General features: G+C 33.3%; 1 protein-coding gene across 2 annotated transcripts in view; it reads left to right on the forward strand.

Annotated features, from left to right (window-relative positions):
• Positions 1 to 13527, forward strand: part of Lrrc7 (leucine rich repeat containing 7) — a 420763-nt gene that overhangs the window by 324674 nt on the left and 82562 nt on the right. For both annotated transcript variants that reach the window (XM_077791099.1, XM_077791100.1), the window contains exons 15-17: positions 403 to 527; positions 2798 to 3046; positions 7954 to 8154. In XM_077791099.1, the coding sequence (XP_077647225.1) occupies positions 403 to 527; positions 2798 to 3046; positions 7954 to 8154 (575 nt within the window). The remainder of the gene's footprint in view (positions 1 to 402; positions 528 to 2797; positions 3047 to 7953; positions 8155 to 13527) is intronic.

Here is a 13527-nt window from a genome sequence, read left to right on the forward strand (position 1 = left end):
CTGTTATACTCCTGTGAGGATAAAAGAGATTGTGTAGACTGTTTTATCCAGGTCTCTGTCTTATTACTGTTGTCCTCTGGAGAGCCCATTCCCTACATTAGACAACTTCCCAATGTCCTTGAGTAATTAATGTATACTTAAGTAATCAATCTATACTTGAGTTAGATGTTAAAAGACCATGTGACAAATATCAAGGAAATTTTACTCCTTTTTTCTCTTTCTTTCCTCCCGTCTTTTCCCTTCCTCAAATTCCTTCTCTCTCTAGCTTTCTTCTTTCCTGTAATTATTTTTGCATTCATTTGTAGTTGTCACCCGTTTTTTTTTTTTTTTGCATAGTAATTAAACTCTATTAATAGCACTGTGTTTTGAAAAAAGCAATAATACTTTGGAATCTAACTGTAGATTTCCAGTCAGACAGTGACAGCTTTAACCCTACACTGTGGGAAGAGCAGAGACAACAACGCATGACCGTTGCCTTTGAATTTGAGGAAAAGAAAGAAGACGATGAAAACGCTGGGAAAGTTAAGGTGAACCTTTTAGCTTTTGTTTCTCTCTTCTCCATCTTTCAGTTTTTCCATTGTGATTATTCAGATAGACTGTAGGATAAATTGAGTGACCTCTGCTGGAAGGTCAGATGCATCTTCAAGTCCCACGGTGGTACCTTTCATTAGAGCAGCCTGATAGTTTGGAAGCACTAATGTGCTTCAGAAGAAGACTGATGTCCCAGTTCTGACTGAGGAAGTTTGATACGCCACCCAAGCCATCTTACAGAACAGTAAGGCAGGAGAGATTCAAGCTGAAAGTTTTTTTAAAAAAGAAGTCCAAGTGATGGACTTCCACTAAGCACTCTTATTTCTTCTGACACACTGCAATGATTTTCTTTTCATCACTGAGCAAGGCATTGTGCAGACTGTATGAGCATAAAATTCACATTTATGAAAGGACTAACTGATTAGCATGCTACAGGGACATTAAATCTCCTAAAGTTTCTGTCCCAGATATGTTTGAGAAAAATTTGTCAATTTTATTAAAGTTTTAAATTAACATTTTAATTTAACATTTTAAATTAAATGTTAAATTAATTAAATTTAACATTTTAAAGGAGATGAGTATCTAATGGCAAGTGATGTTTCTATGGAAAATAACTTCAAAAATTTTTTCCTACTTCAAAGCATATTTTTAAAAAAATCCATATTGGGACTAATCTAAATCACGTAATGTGGTTGAATTTTAAAATCTGTGTTTTTCCATTATTTAGAATTTTAACCAGAGCTGTGAAGATATTGGTGTTATGCTTTGGGATCTCCAAAATGATAAGCTAAATGAATATCTTTTCTTTACAAAGATTTACTTTAGAATGGTTTGTCCTTATGTTTATTTACTTTTACAAAGTAAAATAAATAAATAAGACTTTAAATGTCATCAGAATTTATTTATATTTTATTAACACCTGATTTTCATGTTATTCTCATGGCAACATCTTGAATCTCTCATTAATTTTTAAATATTATTTGTGCACTTTTTCCATCATGAATACTAACAGCTCTCATTCTTAGTGTCTAATTACCTAAGTAATTGTATATGCATCCTATTAATAAATCCAGATTGTGTGATGTGTTTTCTGTCCCCTCCTTCCCATATTTTCTAAGCATTATTTATTTAGCTATTATTTATAGAACCTTATAAGAATTACAAAAGTAACTAAGTGTTTACCAACAAGGCATACCTATAGTATTATGGAGAAACCAAGATGGATTTCCAATCCAAAATGATATTTTTTGTTAAAGATTTGTGTTTTAAAAAATGTTTCTTTCTGGGTGGTTGGTTAGTACCATCTAACAACCAATGAAACATTTTTTTTAACTTGTAAATTCCTAGAAAAAATATGCTAACATAAAAAGAAAGAAACCAACCAAACTCTGGAACATTCAGTTCCTCTTTTAAGGATTTCATGTTAAATCTGGAACTAATGGATGATGCATTCTATATTGGACCCCTTATTCATGTTTGTATTTCATTGAATTGTCAAAAACTACATGCTTCTTCTTAAAACTCTATATCCAGAGGATTCAAGAAAAAAAAAGTGCATTTAATATACTCTGGTATATGTGTCAATGAAAACATAAAATATAGTAAATGCAAGCAATTATTTAGAAGCCCTGTTTGTGTGTTACCTGATTAGATTTGTTTATAATCAGAGTAGGTTCATTATACTTTAGAATGGTTTGTCCTTATGTTTATTTACATATGATTGATTCATATTTTGGTAAAACAATGTTTTCCCAAAATCTCTAACTACTTGACTTTGACTAATTTGAATATCTCCAATGCCACCGGCTATTGGACAAATTAGAGCACAAACAAACTTCTAAATAAATCATCATGGAAATATGATGAATAGATATATTTAAATCTGACACTAAATTAATTACACTTTTCTGGTTCATTACATGTATACTAAATTTAGCACCATTTTACCTTTAATTTTCTTGAAATGTGAAAAGGAACCATTGACCTATACCATCAACTTAAAAATGGACTAGAGTATAATGCCCTACTTAGAGTGTGTATAGTGTAGTATGAATGCTTTATTGTGTGAAGAAACGGTGACCATGTAGCTTCATATGATCCTGGTACTGTTTTATTTCATGAATTTAAAACTCATTTTAATGATAGTCATTTTAAATGCATTACCCAGAGTTAAATTTAAAAAAATCAAAAGTAGAAAATGATAAAGTAAAAGTATTGCTACAGTGCTCCTCTTTCTCCCAGAAAATGGAGATTCCTTCTCCCACAGGATCTCTCCTGCCAAGCCCCCTGGGAAAGGGGCCAGCGTGGGATTACTCTCCAACCTGCCAGACTGTCTGGCGATTGCTGCACACCATGGGCCAGGTGTGATCAGCAGATCCAAGATATGCCCGTCCCCCAGAATGACCCACAGCTGGCATGGGGTTGTATAAGTGGCCTCCAGCAGGAAAGGAGCATGTGTACTCCATTGCCAGTTGCAGCACAATCTACCACTCTTCCCTCTCTAAGTGGCAGACAGGTAGGCCTAGGTTTTTGGGATAGGAGAATTCCCCCATGTAGAGGCAACCTTGGAACAGTGGTTTATGGGGTATGTTCTGCATGATTTGGGGAAAAGAAATGTTGATCACATAGGACTTTCAAATTGCCAATGTTTGATCCCTATTTAAGTGTTTGCTTATTGACATTGGCATTGGGGTGGGAAGAGGACTGAGTCAGAGGGGAGGGAACACCAACATGAGGTGCCTATTGGTGGGGTATCTGGCATGGTTTTGAGTTGGGTGCTTCATTTTTATTTACATTTTTTATTTAAAGACTCTTTAAAGTGTGGGAATACCAATAGTTGGGCAGAATGTTGATGACACTATCAATGCAATATAAATTGTCCTCCCTACATATGCGCATTTTTATAATGTCAATTCTAGGGAAAGTTAAATAGCCAAAACTTGATTCCTAAAATAGCAGGAGTGTAAACTGAGATTTGCTGAGAGTGTACTTTAAGCACAAAGATAGACATTTGTTGAAAAGCATCAATTTCTTATAATTTTGAAGACTCAGATGATATGAATTCCTGTAAGAGAAGACTGGGTGATGGGATGTGGCATATATTAGTGGGATGGGTATATAAGAGATTAATGGGCAGAAAACATGTCTTAATGAGATATGAAAGAACACTGTATTTCCCATCCACATGTAATGGACTAGATTCTTATTCTGTGTCTTATATTCTTTCTACAATATAAGACAAGCTAAGAATGCATTTTCCTGACTAAAACGGTATGTTTCCTTTCTTTGTAAAATATTCTGATTAATTCCTAGAGTAAGATGATATTTATATTAGTGATCAAAGCACTATTGTTTCTCTTACTGGAATTTACAATCTCAAATCAAATTATAATTTGATCATTATATGAAATATATTATATTATCTAAGTATAATATAATATATGAGAAACAGTTCTTTATAAATTCAGTGTCCAAGTTATTAATTATTTCTTCATTGCTAAATTTTTGAGGTCTCCAACATCTTGCAGCTGCTATTTGCATTTACTGCACTTTATTTAGATTTGAGAAGCACAGAATGTTGTGAAACATTTCTATTTTCCAAAATGAAAATAAAATAGTATTTTAGTAAAAATATTGCATTTAATAAAATGTATATTTTACATGAGCAAATACTTTATAGTGAGTGATAAATTTAATATTTTATAAGATACAATTAATAGATTTTCCCACCTATCTGTATAAGAAATGAAATTATTTCTTTTTCATGCTTTGTTAGAATAAGGAAATATTTCTAGCCTATATATTTAGAAATATACAGAAACTGCTTTTTTGGTGGGGGAGGAGTACCAGGAATTGAACTCAGAGGCACTTGACCACTGAGCCACATCCCCAGCCCTATTTTGTATTTTATTTAAAGACAGTGTCTCACTGAGTTGCTTAGCGACTTGCTAAATTGCTGAGACTGGCTTTGAACTCACAATCCTCCTGCCTCTACCTCCCAAGCCTCTGGGATTACAGGTGTGCGTCACCACACTCAGCCCAGAAATTGCTTTTATATTTGAGAATTATTGAACTACTAATATGGCCATGTTTATTCATTTCTGAAGTACCGCTTGCAGTTGGAAAGTGAAAAAGCAAAGCAGTCCATAACAAAGCATAAATAAGTTTGTAGAGCTTGAAAATGGAATAGAATTATAAAATATAGATTCATTTTTAAGAGAAATTAGAAAGTAGTTACTTAGCCTCCATTTAAAAAAAAGAAATTATCTTGTTATTTAATTCAGTAAAATTCACTGTTTAGACTTATAGTATTTCTTATACAAGGTTATACAATTATATGCTGCACCTATTCTCATGAATATCTCTGGTCAGCATAAAGAGTGCATTAGAAAAACCTGAGTCTGACTATAACCTTTGACAGGTTACTTATATTGTCCAAGCCCCAGCTTTCTTCCTATATAGTGGGAACAGCTGCACTAATAAATTTCAAAATTTAAATGAGATAAAATTATTAATGATTCATTCTATAACTGATAAATAAGAATTTATTATTTAAGATATAAATAATTCAGAATTATACCTATAGAATTAACTATAAATACTATTTTGTATTATATCAATAATTAATTAGAAATTAAATATCCCTATAAAACATTTAGCCTAGTGACAGGCACATGACAGATGCTGAATAAATGGTAACTGTTGCTACATGCAATATAAAAAAAGATTGAGACATTTACATTTATTATGGTTATATATGTAGTATAGAATCTAGATTACTAAAGGAATCATATTTTTAAAATACTTAGTAGTATCTGTTATTAGAAATAATGTTTAATCTCTGCAAAACTTATACACTTCCAAGGAATTGCCATATTTATCTCATTTTAGCTCTAAGTTAACCCAAATATGTGGAAAAGCTATTATCATCCCCAATTCACATGATTTGAGAAACAAAATGATTAGCAGCTGATAGCTAATTGGTATTAAATGTGTGGCTTAAGTTACCTTCTGTCTCCAGGTCCAGTAAGTTCTGCTAGTAAACAGGCAAGAAATTTATTTTCTAGGAAAAACAAAACCAAGTTTTATGAGACTTCATCCATAACTTGAGAACAGGCTTCTTTAAGGAAAAAAAAAAGTATTTAAAATGACCATGCAAATACATAAATAGTCCCACTTGCAAAGTTTCAGAAGAGACATCTAAAAGTGATTGGCCCCAGAGCTTAAGCTTCATTAACTTCATGGTAAATCTGTTTTTATATTCAAGTATTTTCATGGAAATAAAATGCTCATCCATATTCAGGTGATCTGACCAAACTATCACATTAACTTGCTTATAAATTAACCAAAAATTATTATCAGCATGGCCCTTAGTACATAGTCATCTAATTGTGTCATGTGGGACATAGCATGTATAAAAACTAAATTACATTATTCAATGAAGTATTTAATTCAATTAAGGAAGAACATCCCACATTTCTTTTACCTTTTATTCAATTTATGTGTAATTTTAGTGTTGAGAATTTTTTAAGTTGCATAGAATTTTAATTTAATGCCCTACTTTAGAATATTTTTCATTCATATACCACTGGTTATTAAAAATAAAAAAAAATATTCTTAATTGGCATGATAGTCATACCATTCTACAATTTACTTTTCTTTTAGAAAATGTAGTTTTTTGACTTTTAGCCCTTTGATGTCTAGTACTTTTAAACAAGTTCAACAATATAATTTAAAAATTAGATTTAATTCATAATTCACATTCCTTATACTAATCCAAACAGCAGATCCATGAATGCATGCATCCCAATGCACTTTGTCTAGCATGAATATCATTGTTTTTGTGTTTTTTTAAGAATGCATTACAAATTAATTACCCCAGGTGTATTAATATTATATTCTAACAACTTATAGTTTTTTTCTCTAAAGTTTAACTTTGTCTTGGGTTATTATGACTGTATTTCTATATATTATTAATTTCATTCTTATTTATTTGGGAGTGTACAAGATTAAACTACACTTAAACACTCCAGCAAAATTAACTGATTTTTCATCTGCTTTCCTAATATGTATTGGACAAGTAATTTCATATTTTTAACATTGAAAGGCATGTCAGCAATCATCTAATGAATTCCAATCCCAGCATTTGATTAGGAAAATGAGCCACAAGGAAGACAAAATACTATGAAGAATAACACAGTTGGTGGATTCGCTAAAACTGCAGATGAGCAAAAGTGTTTGAATTCCTATTCATAATCCTCAGATCTGTGCCACCATCATAGCTCCTACATTCCATGAGTGACTTGGGTGAGGGGGCTCTCCCTCCTTCTCCTTTTCCTTCTATGTCCCACTCTGTCCTCTGCCTTCAGCTTCTCTTCCACCTCCTCTCCTCCCACCCCAACCCTCACACAGGCACTTTCCACAGACACATAATTCACCACGATCACATAAACCATTTCATTTTGCAAAGTTGATTCTACTCAGATTCTAAAGGCATGATTGTTGAACAAGCCAGGCCAAGTAAATCTCCCTGGTGTTTCTTCTCCACTCCCTCTCAATGAAAAATAGAAAACTTCCATTTATTCTATTTTTAAATACCTTATAATAAGTACTCTTATTGTAGGATATCTCTATGAAATAATTTATCATTAAGAATAGTCATTAATTTGTGTTCCTGGAAGTCAGGTTGATACCCAAAATGTATTAAAATGGAAATAAATATACAGATAAACGTAAGTCAGAATTTACATACTTACTTAAAATAATTTAGAAAATAGTCTTAAGTTTTTAATTTCTCTTCATTGTAAGAAGCATGTTACTTTTTTGTTGTTGTTAAAAACTAAATTTGAAAGCCAAAGCATGTTTTCCTTAAGGATTAACAAGAATTACTATCCTACCTTTTGATGTAACATGCTAATTATATATTTGACCAAATGCATATTTGGGCAGAAGATATTGTCAGCTCCCCATTTTTGGACACACAACTCTGCTTGTAAATCTTTTGGGGTCTCTTTCCATTGCCTGCATTGATACTCCAAAGATGTCACTTAATATAATTATTATTATTTATAGATAATTAAGATGGAGAAAAGTCTCTAAAGTATGATAGTAGCTGGTAATAACTTGATTAAATTTTTTCAGAGATTACCAATCACTTAACTGCTATCCCAGTCATGTAGGTAGGTCTAAATATAGGATATAATCCAAAAACTGTTTATCATCTAGAAGGGTAGGAAGGAGTGGGGAAGTCCCATGAGATTGAATGTGAGAAGAACGCTATATGTTCTATGCTGGAGCATTTTCTCAAGCAGCTCAACACTCACTGTATTGCATTTGGTTGTACTACTGCACATAAAATGGAGTAGCTTTGTGAGCATGCTTGCTGAAATTATTTTTGTTAAATTTCTTTTTATAAACTTCTAGGTTGAAATAAACCTAAAACGATATCCAACTCCTTACCCAGAGGATTTAAAGAATATGGTAAAATCTGTTCAAAATCTGGTGGGTAAGCCAAGCCATGGAGTACGTGTTGAGAATTCAAATCCAACTGCTAACACGGAGCAAACTGTGAAAGAAAAATTTGAACACAAGTGGCCGGTAGCCCCAAAGGAGATTACAGTGGAGGTATTTGAAGGTTATTGGTAATTGCCAGTGTGGTTTGGAATTTTTTGAATTCTAAGTAATTTGGTTTCTTTTTTAAACTGAATAGATAGATCTTCCTTGATAAGTGCAATAAGTGCATTTTTTCCCAAAAATACAATGTTTATTCTTTTAAATTATGAGGGTTGTAATTAATAAATCACAGATAAATGATGCCCTCATGCCCTAATATCATTACTACAACTCCAAAAGTTCCAATACACAGAATGAACAGTTTGCCACCCAGTATGGCCTAGCCAAGGAATGCATTATATCATTGATGTTATTTTGGCTACCCCAATCTTATATAGTCATTAGGAAAAACTAACTGAAGATTTTTCATTCAGTAAATCTTAATAAAATTCCTAATACATTTTAGAGCAAATGTTTTAAAATATTTTTAGTTTGGGTTACAACCTTTTCAGAAAACATTGCTATTAACAACAAAAAGGGGAGATAAGTGAAACCTAGGCTTATGGAATCTGGCCATGTGAAGCTTAATTCCTATATTTTCGAATGAGTTGGAAATTCATCCTTATTGATTTTTGTGGTCTGAAAAGAATTCAACTACATTTATATCACCTCTACTATCTCATCAACTCTTCAGCTAATTTAGTTTTTCATCTTTTTATCTTCATTAGACACATAATTAGAATGATAAGTCTGGAAATTCATATTCTCAAAAATCTAGATTGATGAAACTCTTTTACAAATCTGCATTTCAAAGCATCAATTTATTGCATTTATTAAACACCAACTGCATATGTAGCACTGTGCTAATCACTGAGAGAGAAAAAAGAAATGTAAAATGTGCCCATAGTTCCCAAACAATTAAGTCCAGCTAGATAAACTTAACACACATAAATGATAAGAGAACATATTATATAAAGTATGATCACATGATTGGTTGTATGGTGGAGAATATAATGCTCTAAGTTAGGGCTGAATGCATACTAAAGATTGGGTTTTACCATGAAAAAGAGAGGTAAAGGGAAGATATTGAGCAAAAATAACTATAATATGCACATCTGACAGCAGAGGTAACAGTCTTCCTTGGAAGAGGGGAATATAGCTGGAAATCTAAAGAAGAAAATGTCTTGAGTATTTGTTTGCATTGCTTTTTTCTTATAAGTATCATTGTATTTTCTTTTTTCCAAAATATTACGTTATAGCAAAGCAAGAAACTTTTCTTTCACCTCTAAGATATTACAATATATAATGTGAAGAAGTCAATATTTAGCAAGTGCACATTAAATATGCACATGTATGTTGTGTATTTAAATCGTATGTAGTCACAGCCTAATATCAAGGTAACTATGTAGTCATGAAACCTGTAAACTGAGTAAATTTACAACAACAATAAGAAGCTCCTAAAATTGCTTGATTTGGGATTAACGTGATACAGAGAAGAGATGGCTTTGGTCATGAACTTAATAATAATCCTACAGAGTAGTATAGATAATAAATCTTAAAATTGTTCCACAGGTGAACAATTCCAAAATTAAATGTTTCCTTTCCAAACTCACTTCCATTCCTGTATTCTCAATCTTTATCTCAGCTGGCACCATTATCTATGAATTCTTTGAACTTAGAAATTTGAGAAGTGTCCTGATTTCTTTTTCCTTCTTTCTCTCCACTCCTTGTCCCAAATAATTTGCCAAAGCCTGTACATTTCACCTGAATAGATCCCTTTAAGTCCTCACCTCTGTTCTGCAGTCTGGTAATTTATAACCTATTTACAAAACCATCAGTTTCTTGGATTACCTTGTTCCCACCTCCTTGTTGCCTTGCCAGTGGTCTTTCAAAAGAATGAAGAATCAAGAGTAGAGGTAGGCAGAACCAGAAGCAAACACAGAAAGAAATAGGCAAGGTATATTGATAACAAATGCAGTTGAGTAGAGGGACAAATAAATCAATATTTATTCCTCTTTTTTATTTGGCAACTCTATGCCAAGAGTTTTTTTATTTTTTTTTTTATTGGTTATTCAAAACCTTACAAAGCTCTTGACATATCATATTTCAAACATTAGTTTCAAGTGAGTTATGAACTCCCATTTTTACCCCAAATACAGATTGCAGAATCACATCGGTTACACATTCACCTTTTTACATAATGCCATACTAGTAACTGTTGTATTCTGCTACCTTTCCTATCCTCTACTATCCCCCTCCCCCGCCCCACCTTCTCTTTCTATCCCATCTACTGTAATTCATTTCTCTCCTTGTTTTTCCTTCCAATTCCCCTCACAACCTCTTTTATGTAGTTTTTTATAACAATCAGGGTCTCTTTCCAGAGATGGGAGGGAAAGAGAGAGAAAAGGGGAATTGTATGCCAAGAGTTTTAACATGTGCTATGCTAGCCAGGAGAGCCTAAAGAATAAGGAGAGCAGGTAGACATATAGGTTCCCTGTCCTCCCATTTATTCTTTACAAAATGCCTCTGGAGATTGCATTTAGATTCTCTCCAGCTCTTTATATGGCTAGCCCTCCTCTACTTTCAAGTTTCAGCTTAAAGTTCCCCTGAACAGGAAGCCTTCCCTGATAACCCTGGTCAGTTAGACTCTCTGATTTTTCTCTATCACATTACCCTATTTATTTGCATTAAACAGAATGAAATGTTTATGATTATTTTGCTTATTGAATTCAGACTGAATTTCATGAGGACAGGGACCATGTCTGTCTTGTGCATCCACTATACAGAAGATCCTTGACTTGTGATGGTTCAACTTAGGATCTTTCAACTGTATGATGGTGCAAAAGCAATATGCATTCAGCAGAAACCACACTTTGAATTTTTACTTTTCATTTTTACCTGTGCTAGCATTGTGTGCTATGATATTCTCTTGTAACACTGAGAAGCAGCAGCAAGACACAGCTTTCAGTCAGCCACAAGATTGTAAGTGTAAAAACTTACACTCTACAGGGTACTGTGTTGTTAAGCTATGATGTTTGGCAGGTCAGTTTTAAATGCACTGTGACTTAATGATATTTTCAACTTATTGGGATACAAACCCAGCATTAGTTGAGGAGTATCTAAATTTCCAGTATCTAGCACAGTAGTGCCTAGTACAGTATAGGAACACAATAAATTAATGATTGGTATAGTCATATACTATCACAAATTTGTTAACATGTCTGTCTGTCCAACCACTTTGAATTAGTTACTAATGTCAAAAACAGTTTCTGATGTTTTTCCTGAATTAATTATTTGTTGATTGTTGGCTGCCTTACCTATTCATGCTTTATCACCTGTGTGTTAAGTACACTGTTGGTATATGAATGTCCATAGCATTTCAGTAATCTTGTTACAGAGACCCTAAACCAAAAAAAAAAAAAAAAAAAACACACACACACACACACATAGTGGCTGGGGTTGTGGCTTAGTGGTGGAGTGCTTGCCTAGCATGTGGGAGGCACTGGGTTCAATCCTCAGCCAAAAATAAATAAATAAACACATAATGGTTCCACTTAAGTAGTTATACAACTTAATTGATACTTATGCCTTCCTTAGTAGTGGAAAATTGAAAAATAATGTACATAAACTGAGTAAAAAGATATTTTTATCTCACTCTTAGGTAGGCAAAACCAAAATATTATTGAAATGCATGCACCCATTAGACATTACCTACTTTCTCAAACATGGGAAATATATTGGACACCATGACTAATTTCTGTTTCACAATGATTTGCAAGCAGCACATACATTTTGATCACCGAACCCATCCAAAATCCATCTTCACAAGGATTGTCATCAAATAGATTGTGCAATCTCATGTTGAAACTGAGAGCTGCTTGAGCTGGCAGTTTGCACTGTGTGACGGATGTCAAATATTGCTTTGTTTCCCTCAGACATCTAATATAATCCACGATATCCCAGTTAATTATCAGTGGCACCCTAGGATGCCTCAGAACACAGTTTGGGAACCAAAGAGTAGGGACTTTTAAGTCTAGCAGACATGAATTGAAATCCTGGATTGACCTTGCTACTGATTATATGACCTTGACAAGTCAAATCATTAAAACCTTCCTGAGCCTTGGTTTCTTCATCTTTAAAAAATACAGATAATAAAATCACCCTTTTACATATTTTGCAGAGATGAAATCAGATGATACTATGCATTTATGCACAACTCCAAGCATAGTTCTTGACACAGAGAAAGGCTACAGTAAATGATAATTCCCATTCCTCAAAAGAATTATGTGCCAATCTTTGCCCCATATGCTGTTAATCCTCTGCAGGTCCCTACCTGACACCTGTTCACCAAGTCTACCATAATCAAATATGTTCTGAAATTTTCCCTTTGTTAGGATACTCAGTCCAATTTTCTTCTATAGAGCAACCTTATCTTTCTCCCAAAAGTAGAAAATAGTCAACTACCCTTGAAATTTTTCTTGAATTGCCTTTATTAATACTATACCTGGACTCTCAAAAGCTCAGAAAGGAACTTTTTTCCCTTTGATATCTGCCTTCAACCATTTTCTCTATGACAGTAATAGACAAAATTTGAACAGTGGATAGGCAGTGCAATAAAAAATGAAATTTTACCTTTTCATTCCTCTCCATTTCTATCTCCTCACCAGAAGGAAATATGGTTCAATGTCCTTATAATGAAACTCCTGATAAATCTGACTGCTTACCAATAACTTCCAAGTAGCCCCCAAACATCATTCAGCTTCTCCAAAAAGCACTTGATTTCCCTAGCCTCTATAAAAGAATTTCAAGAGGCAAATGCAAAGACTCATTCCCTTTATTGGACAGTTAACTTTGGTCTCTAAAACCCATTTGATAAATGAGCTTTTCTTAGGATAGACAATATGGTGAACACAATATCCTATAGAACACCATGAAGTTGGACAGATCCAGTTCAAATCCTAGCTCTATCACTTCTTAATGTTGCAACTTGGAATTATAACTCTACCTTTCTGTGCCTCCATTTGCTTTTCTGTAAAACAAAGATAATGAAAAATATTTTTAAATAACACATAATTAAAAACAAGGTTGTCTTTTAAAGAAATTGAGAGATAAATTTTATACTTATATAATTATAATACAAATATAAAAGCACAATTGCAGATATATAATCTATGCTCCATCACTAAAGGAACATCACTGTCATCATCATCATCATCATCACCACCACCACCACCACACCCACTTTGTTCATACAAATAAGAACATTTTCCTGGATTAGCAACATTTATCAATCTTGCTTCAGCAGTGTCATCCTCTCACATGGAGAGTCAGAAAACTCTAAAGAAGAGATGCAAGTTCACCCCTAGTTGATAATCATACTATTTTCCTGGCCACTAAGATTCATCTTGCTTCACAACAGAAATTCTTGAGCAGGGTCAGAAAAGT

The sequence above is a fragment of the Urocitellus parryii genome, chromosome 11 (assembly GCF_045843805.1).
Source record: "Urocitellus parryii isolate mUroPar1 chromosome 11, mUroPar1.hap1, whole genome shotgun sequence".
NCBI lineage: Eukaryota > Metazoa > Chordata > Mammalia > Rodentia > Sciuridae > Urocitellus > Urocitellus parryii.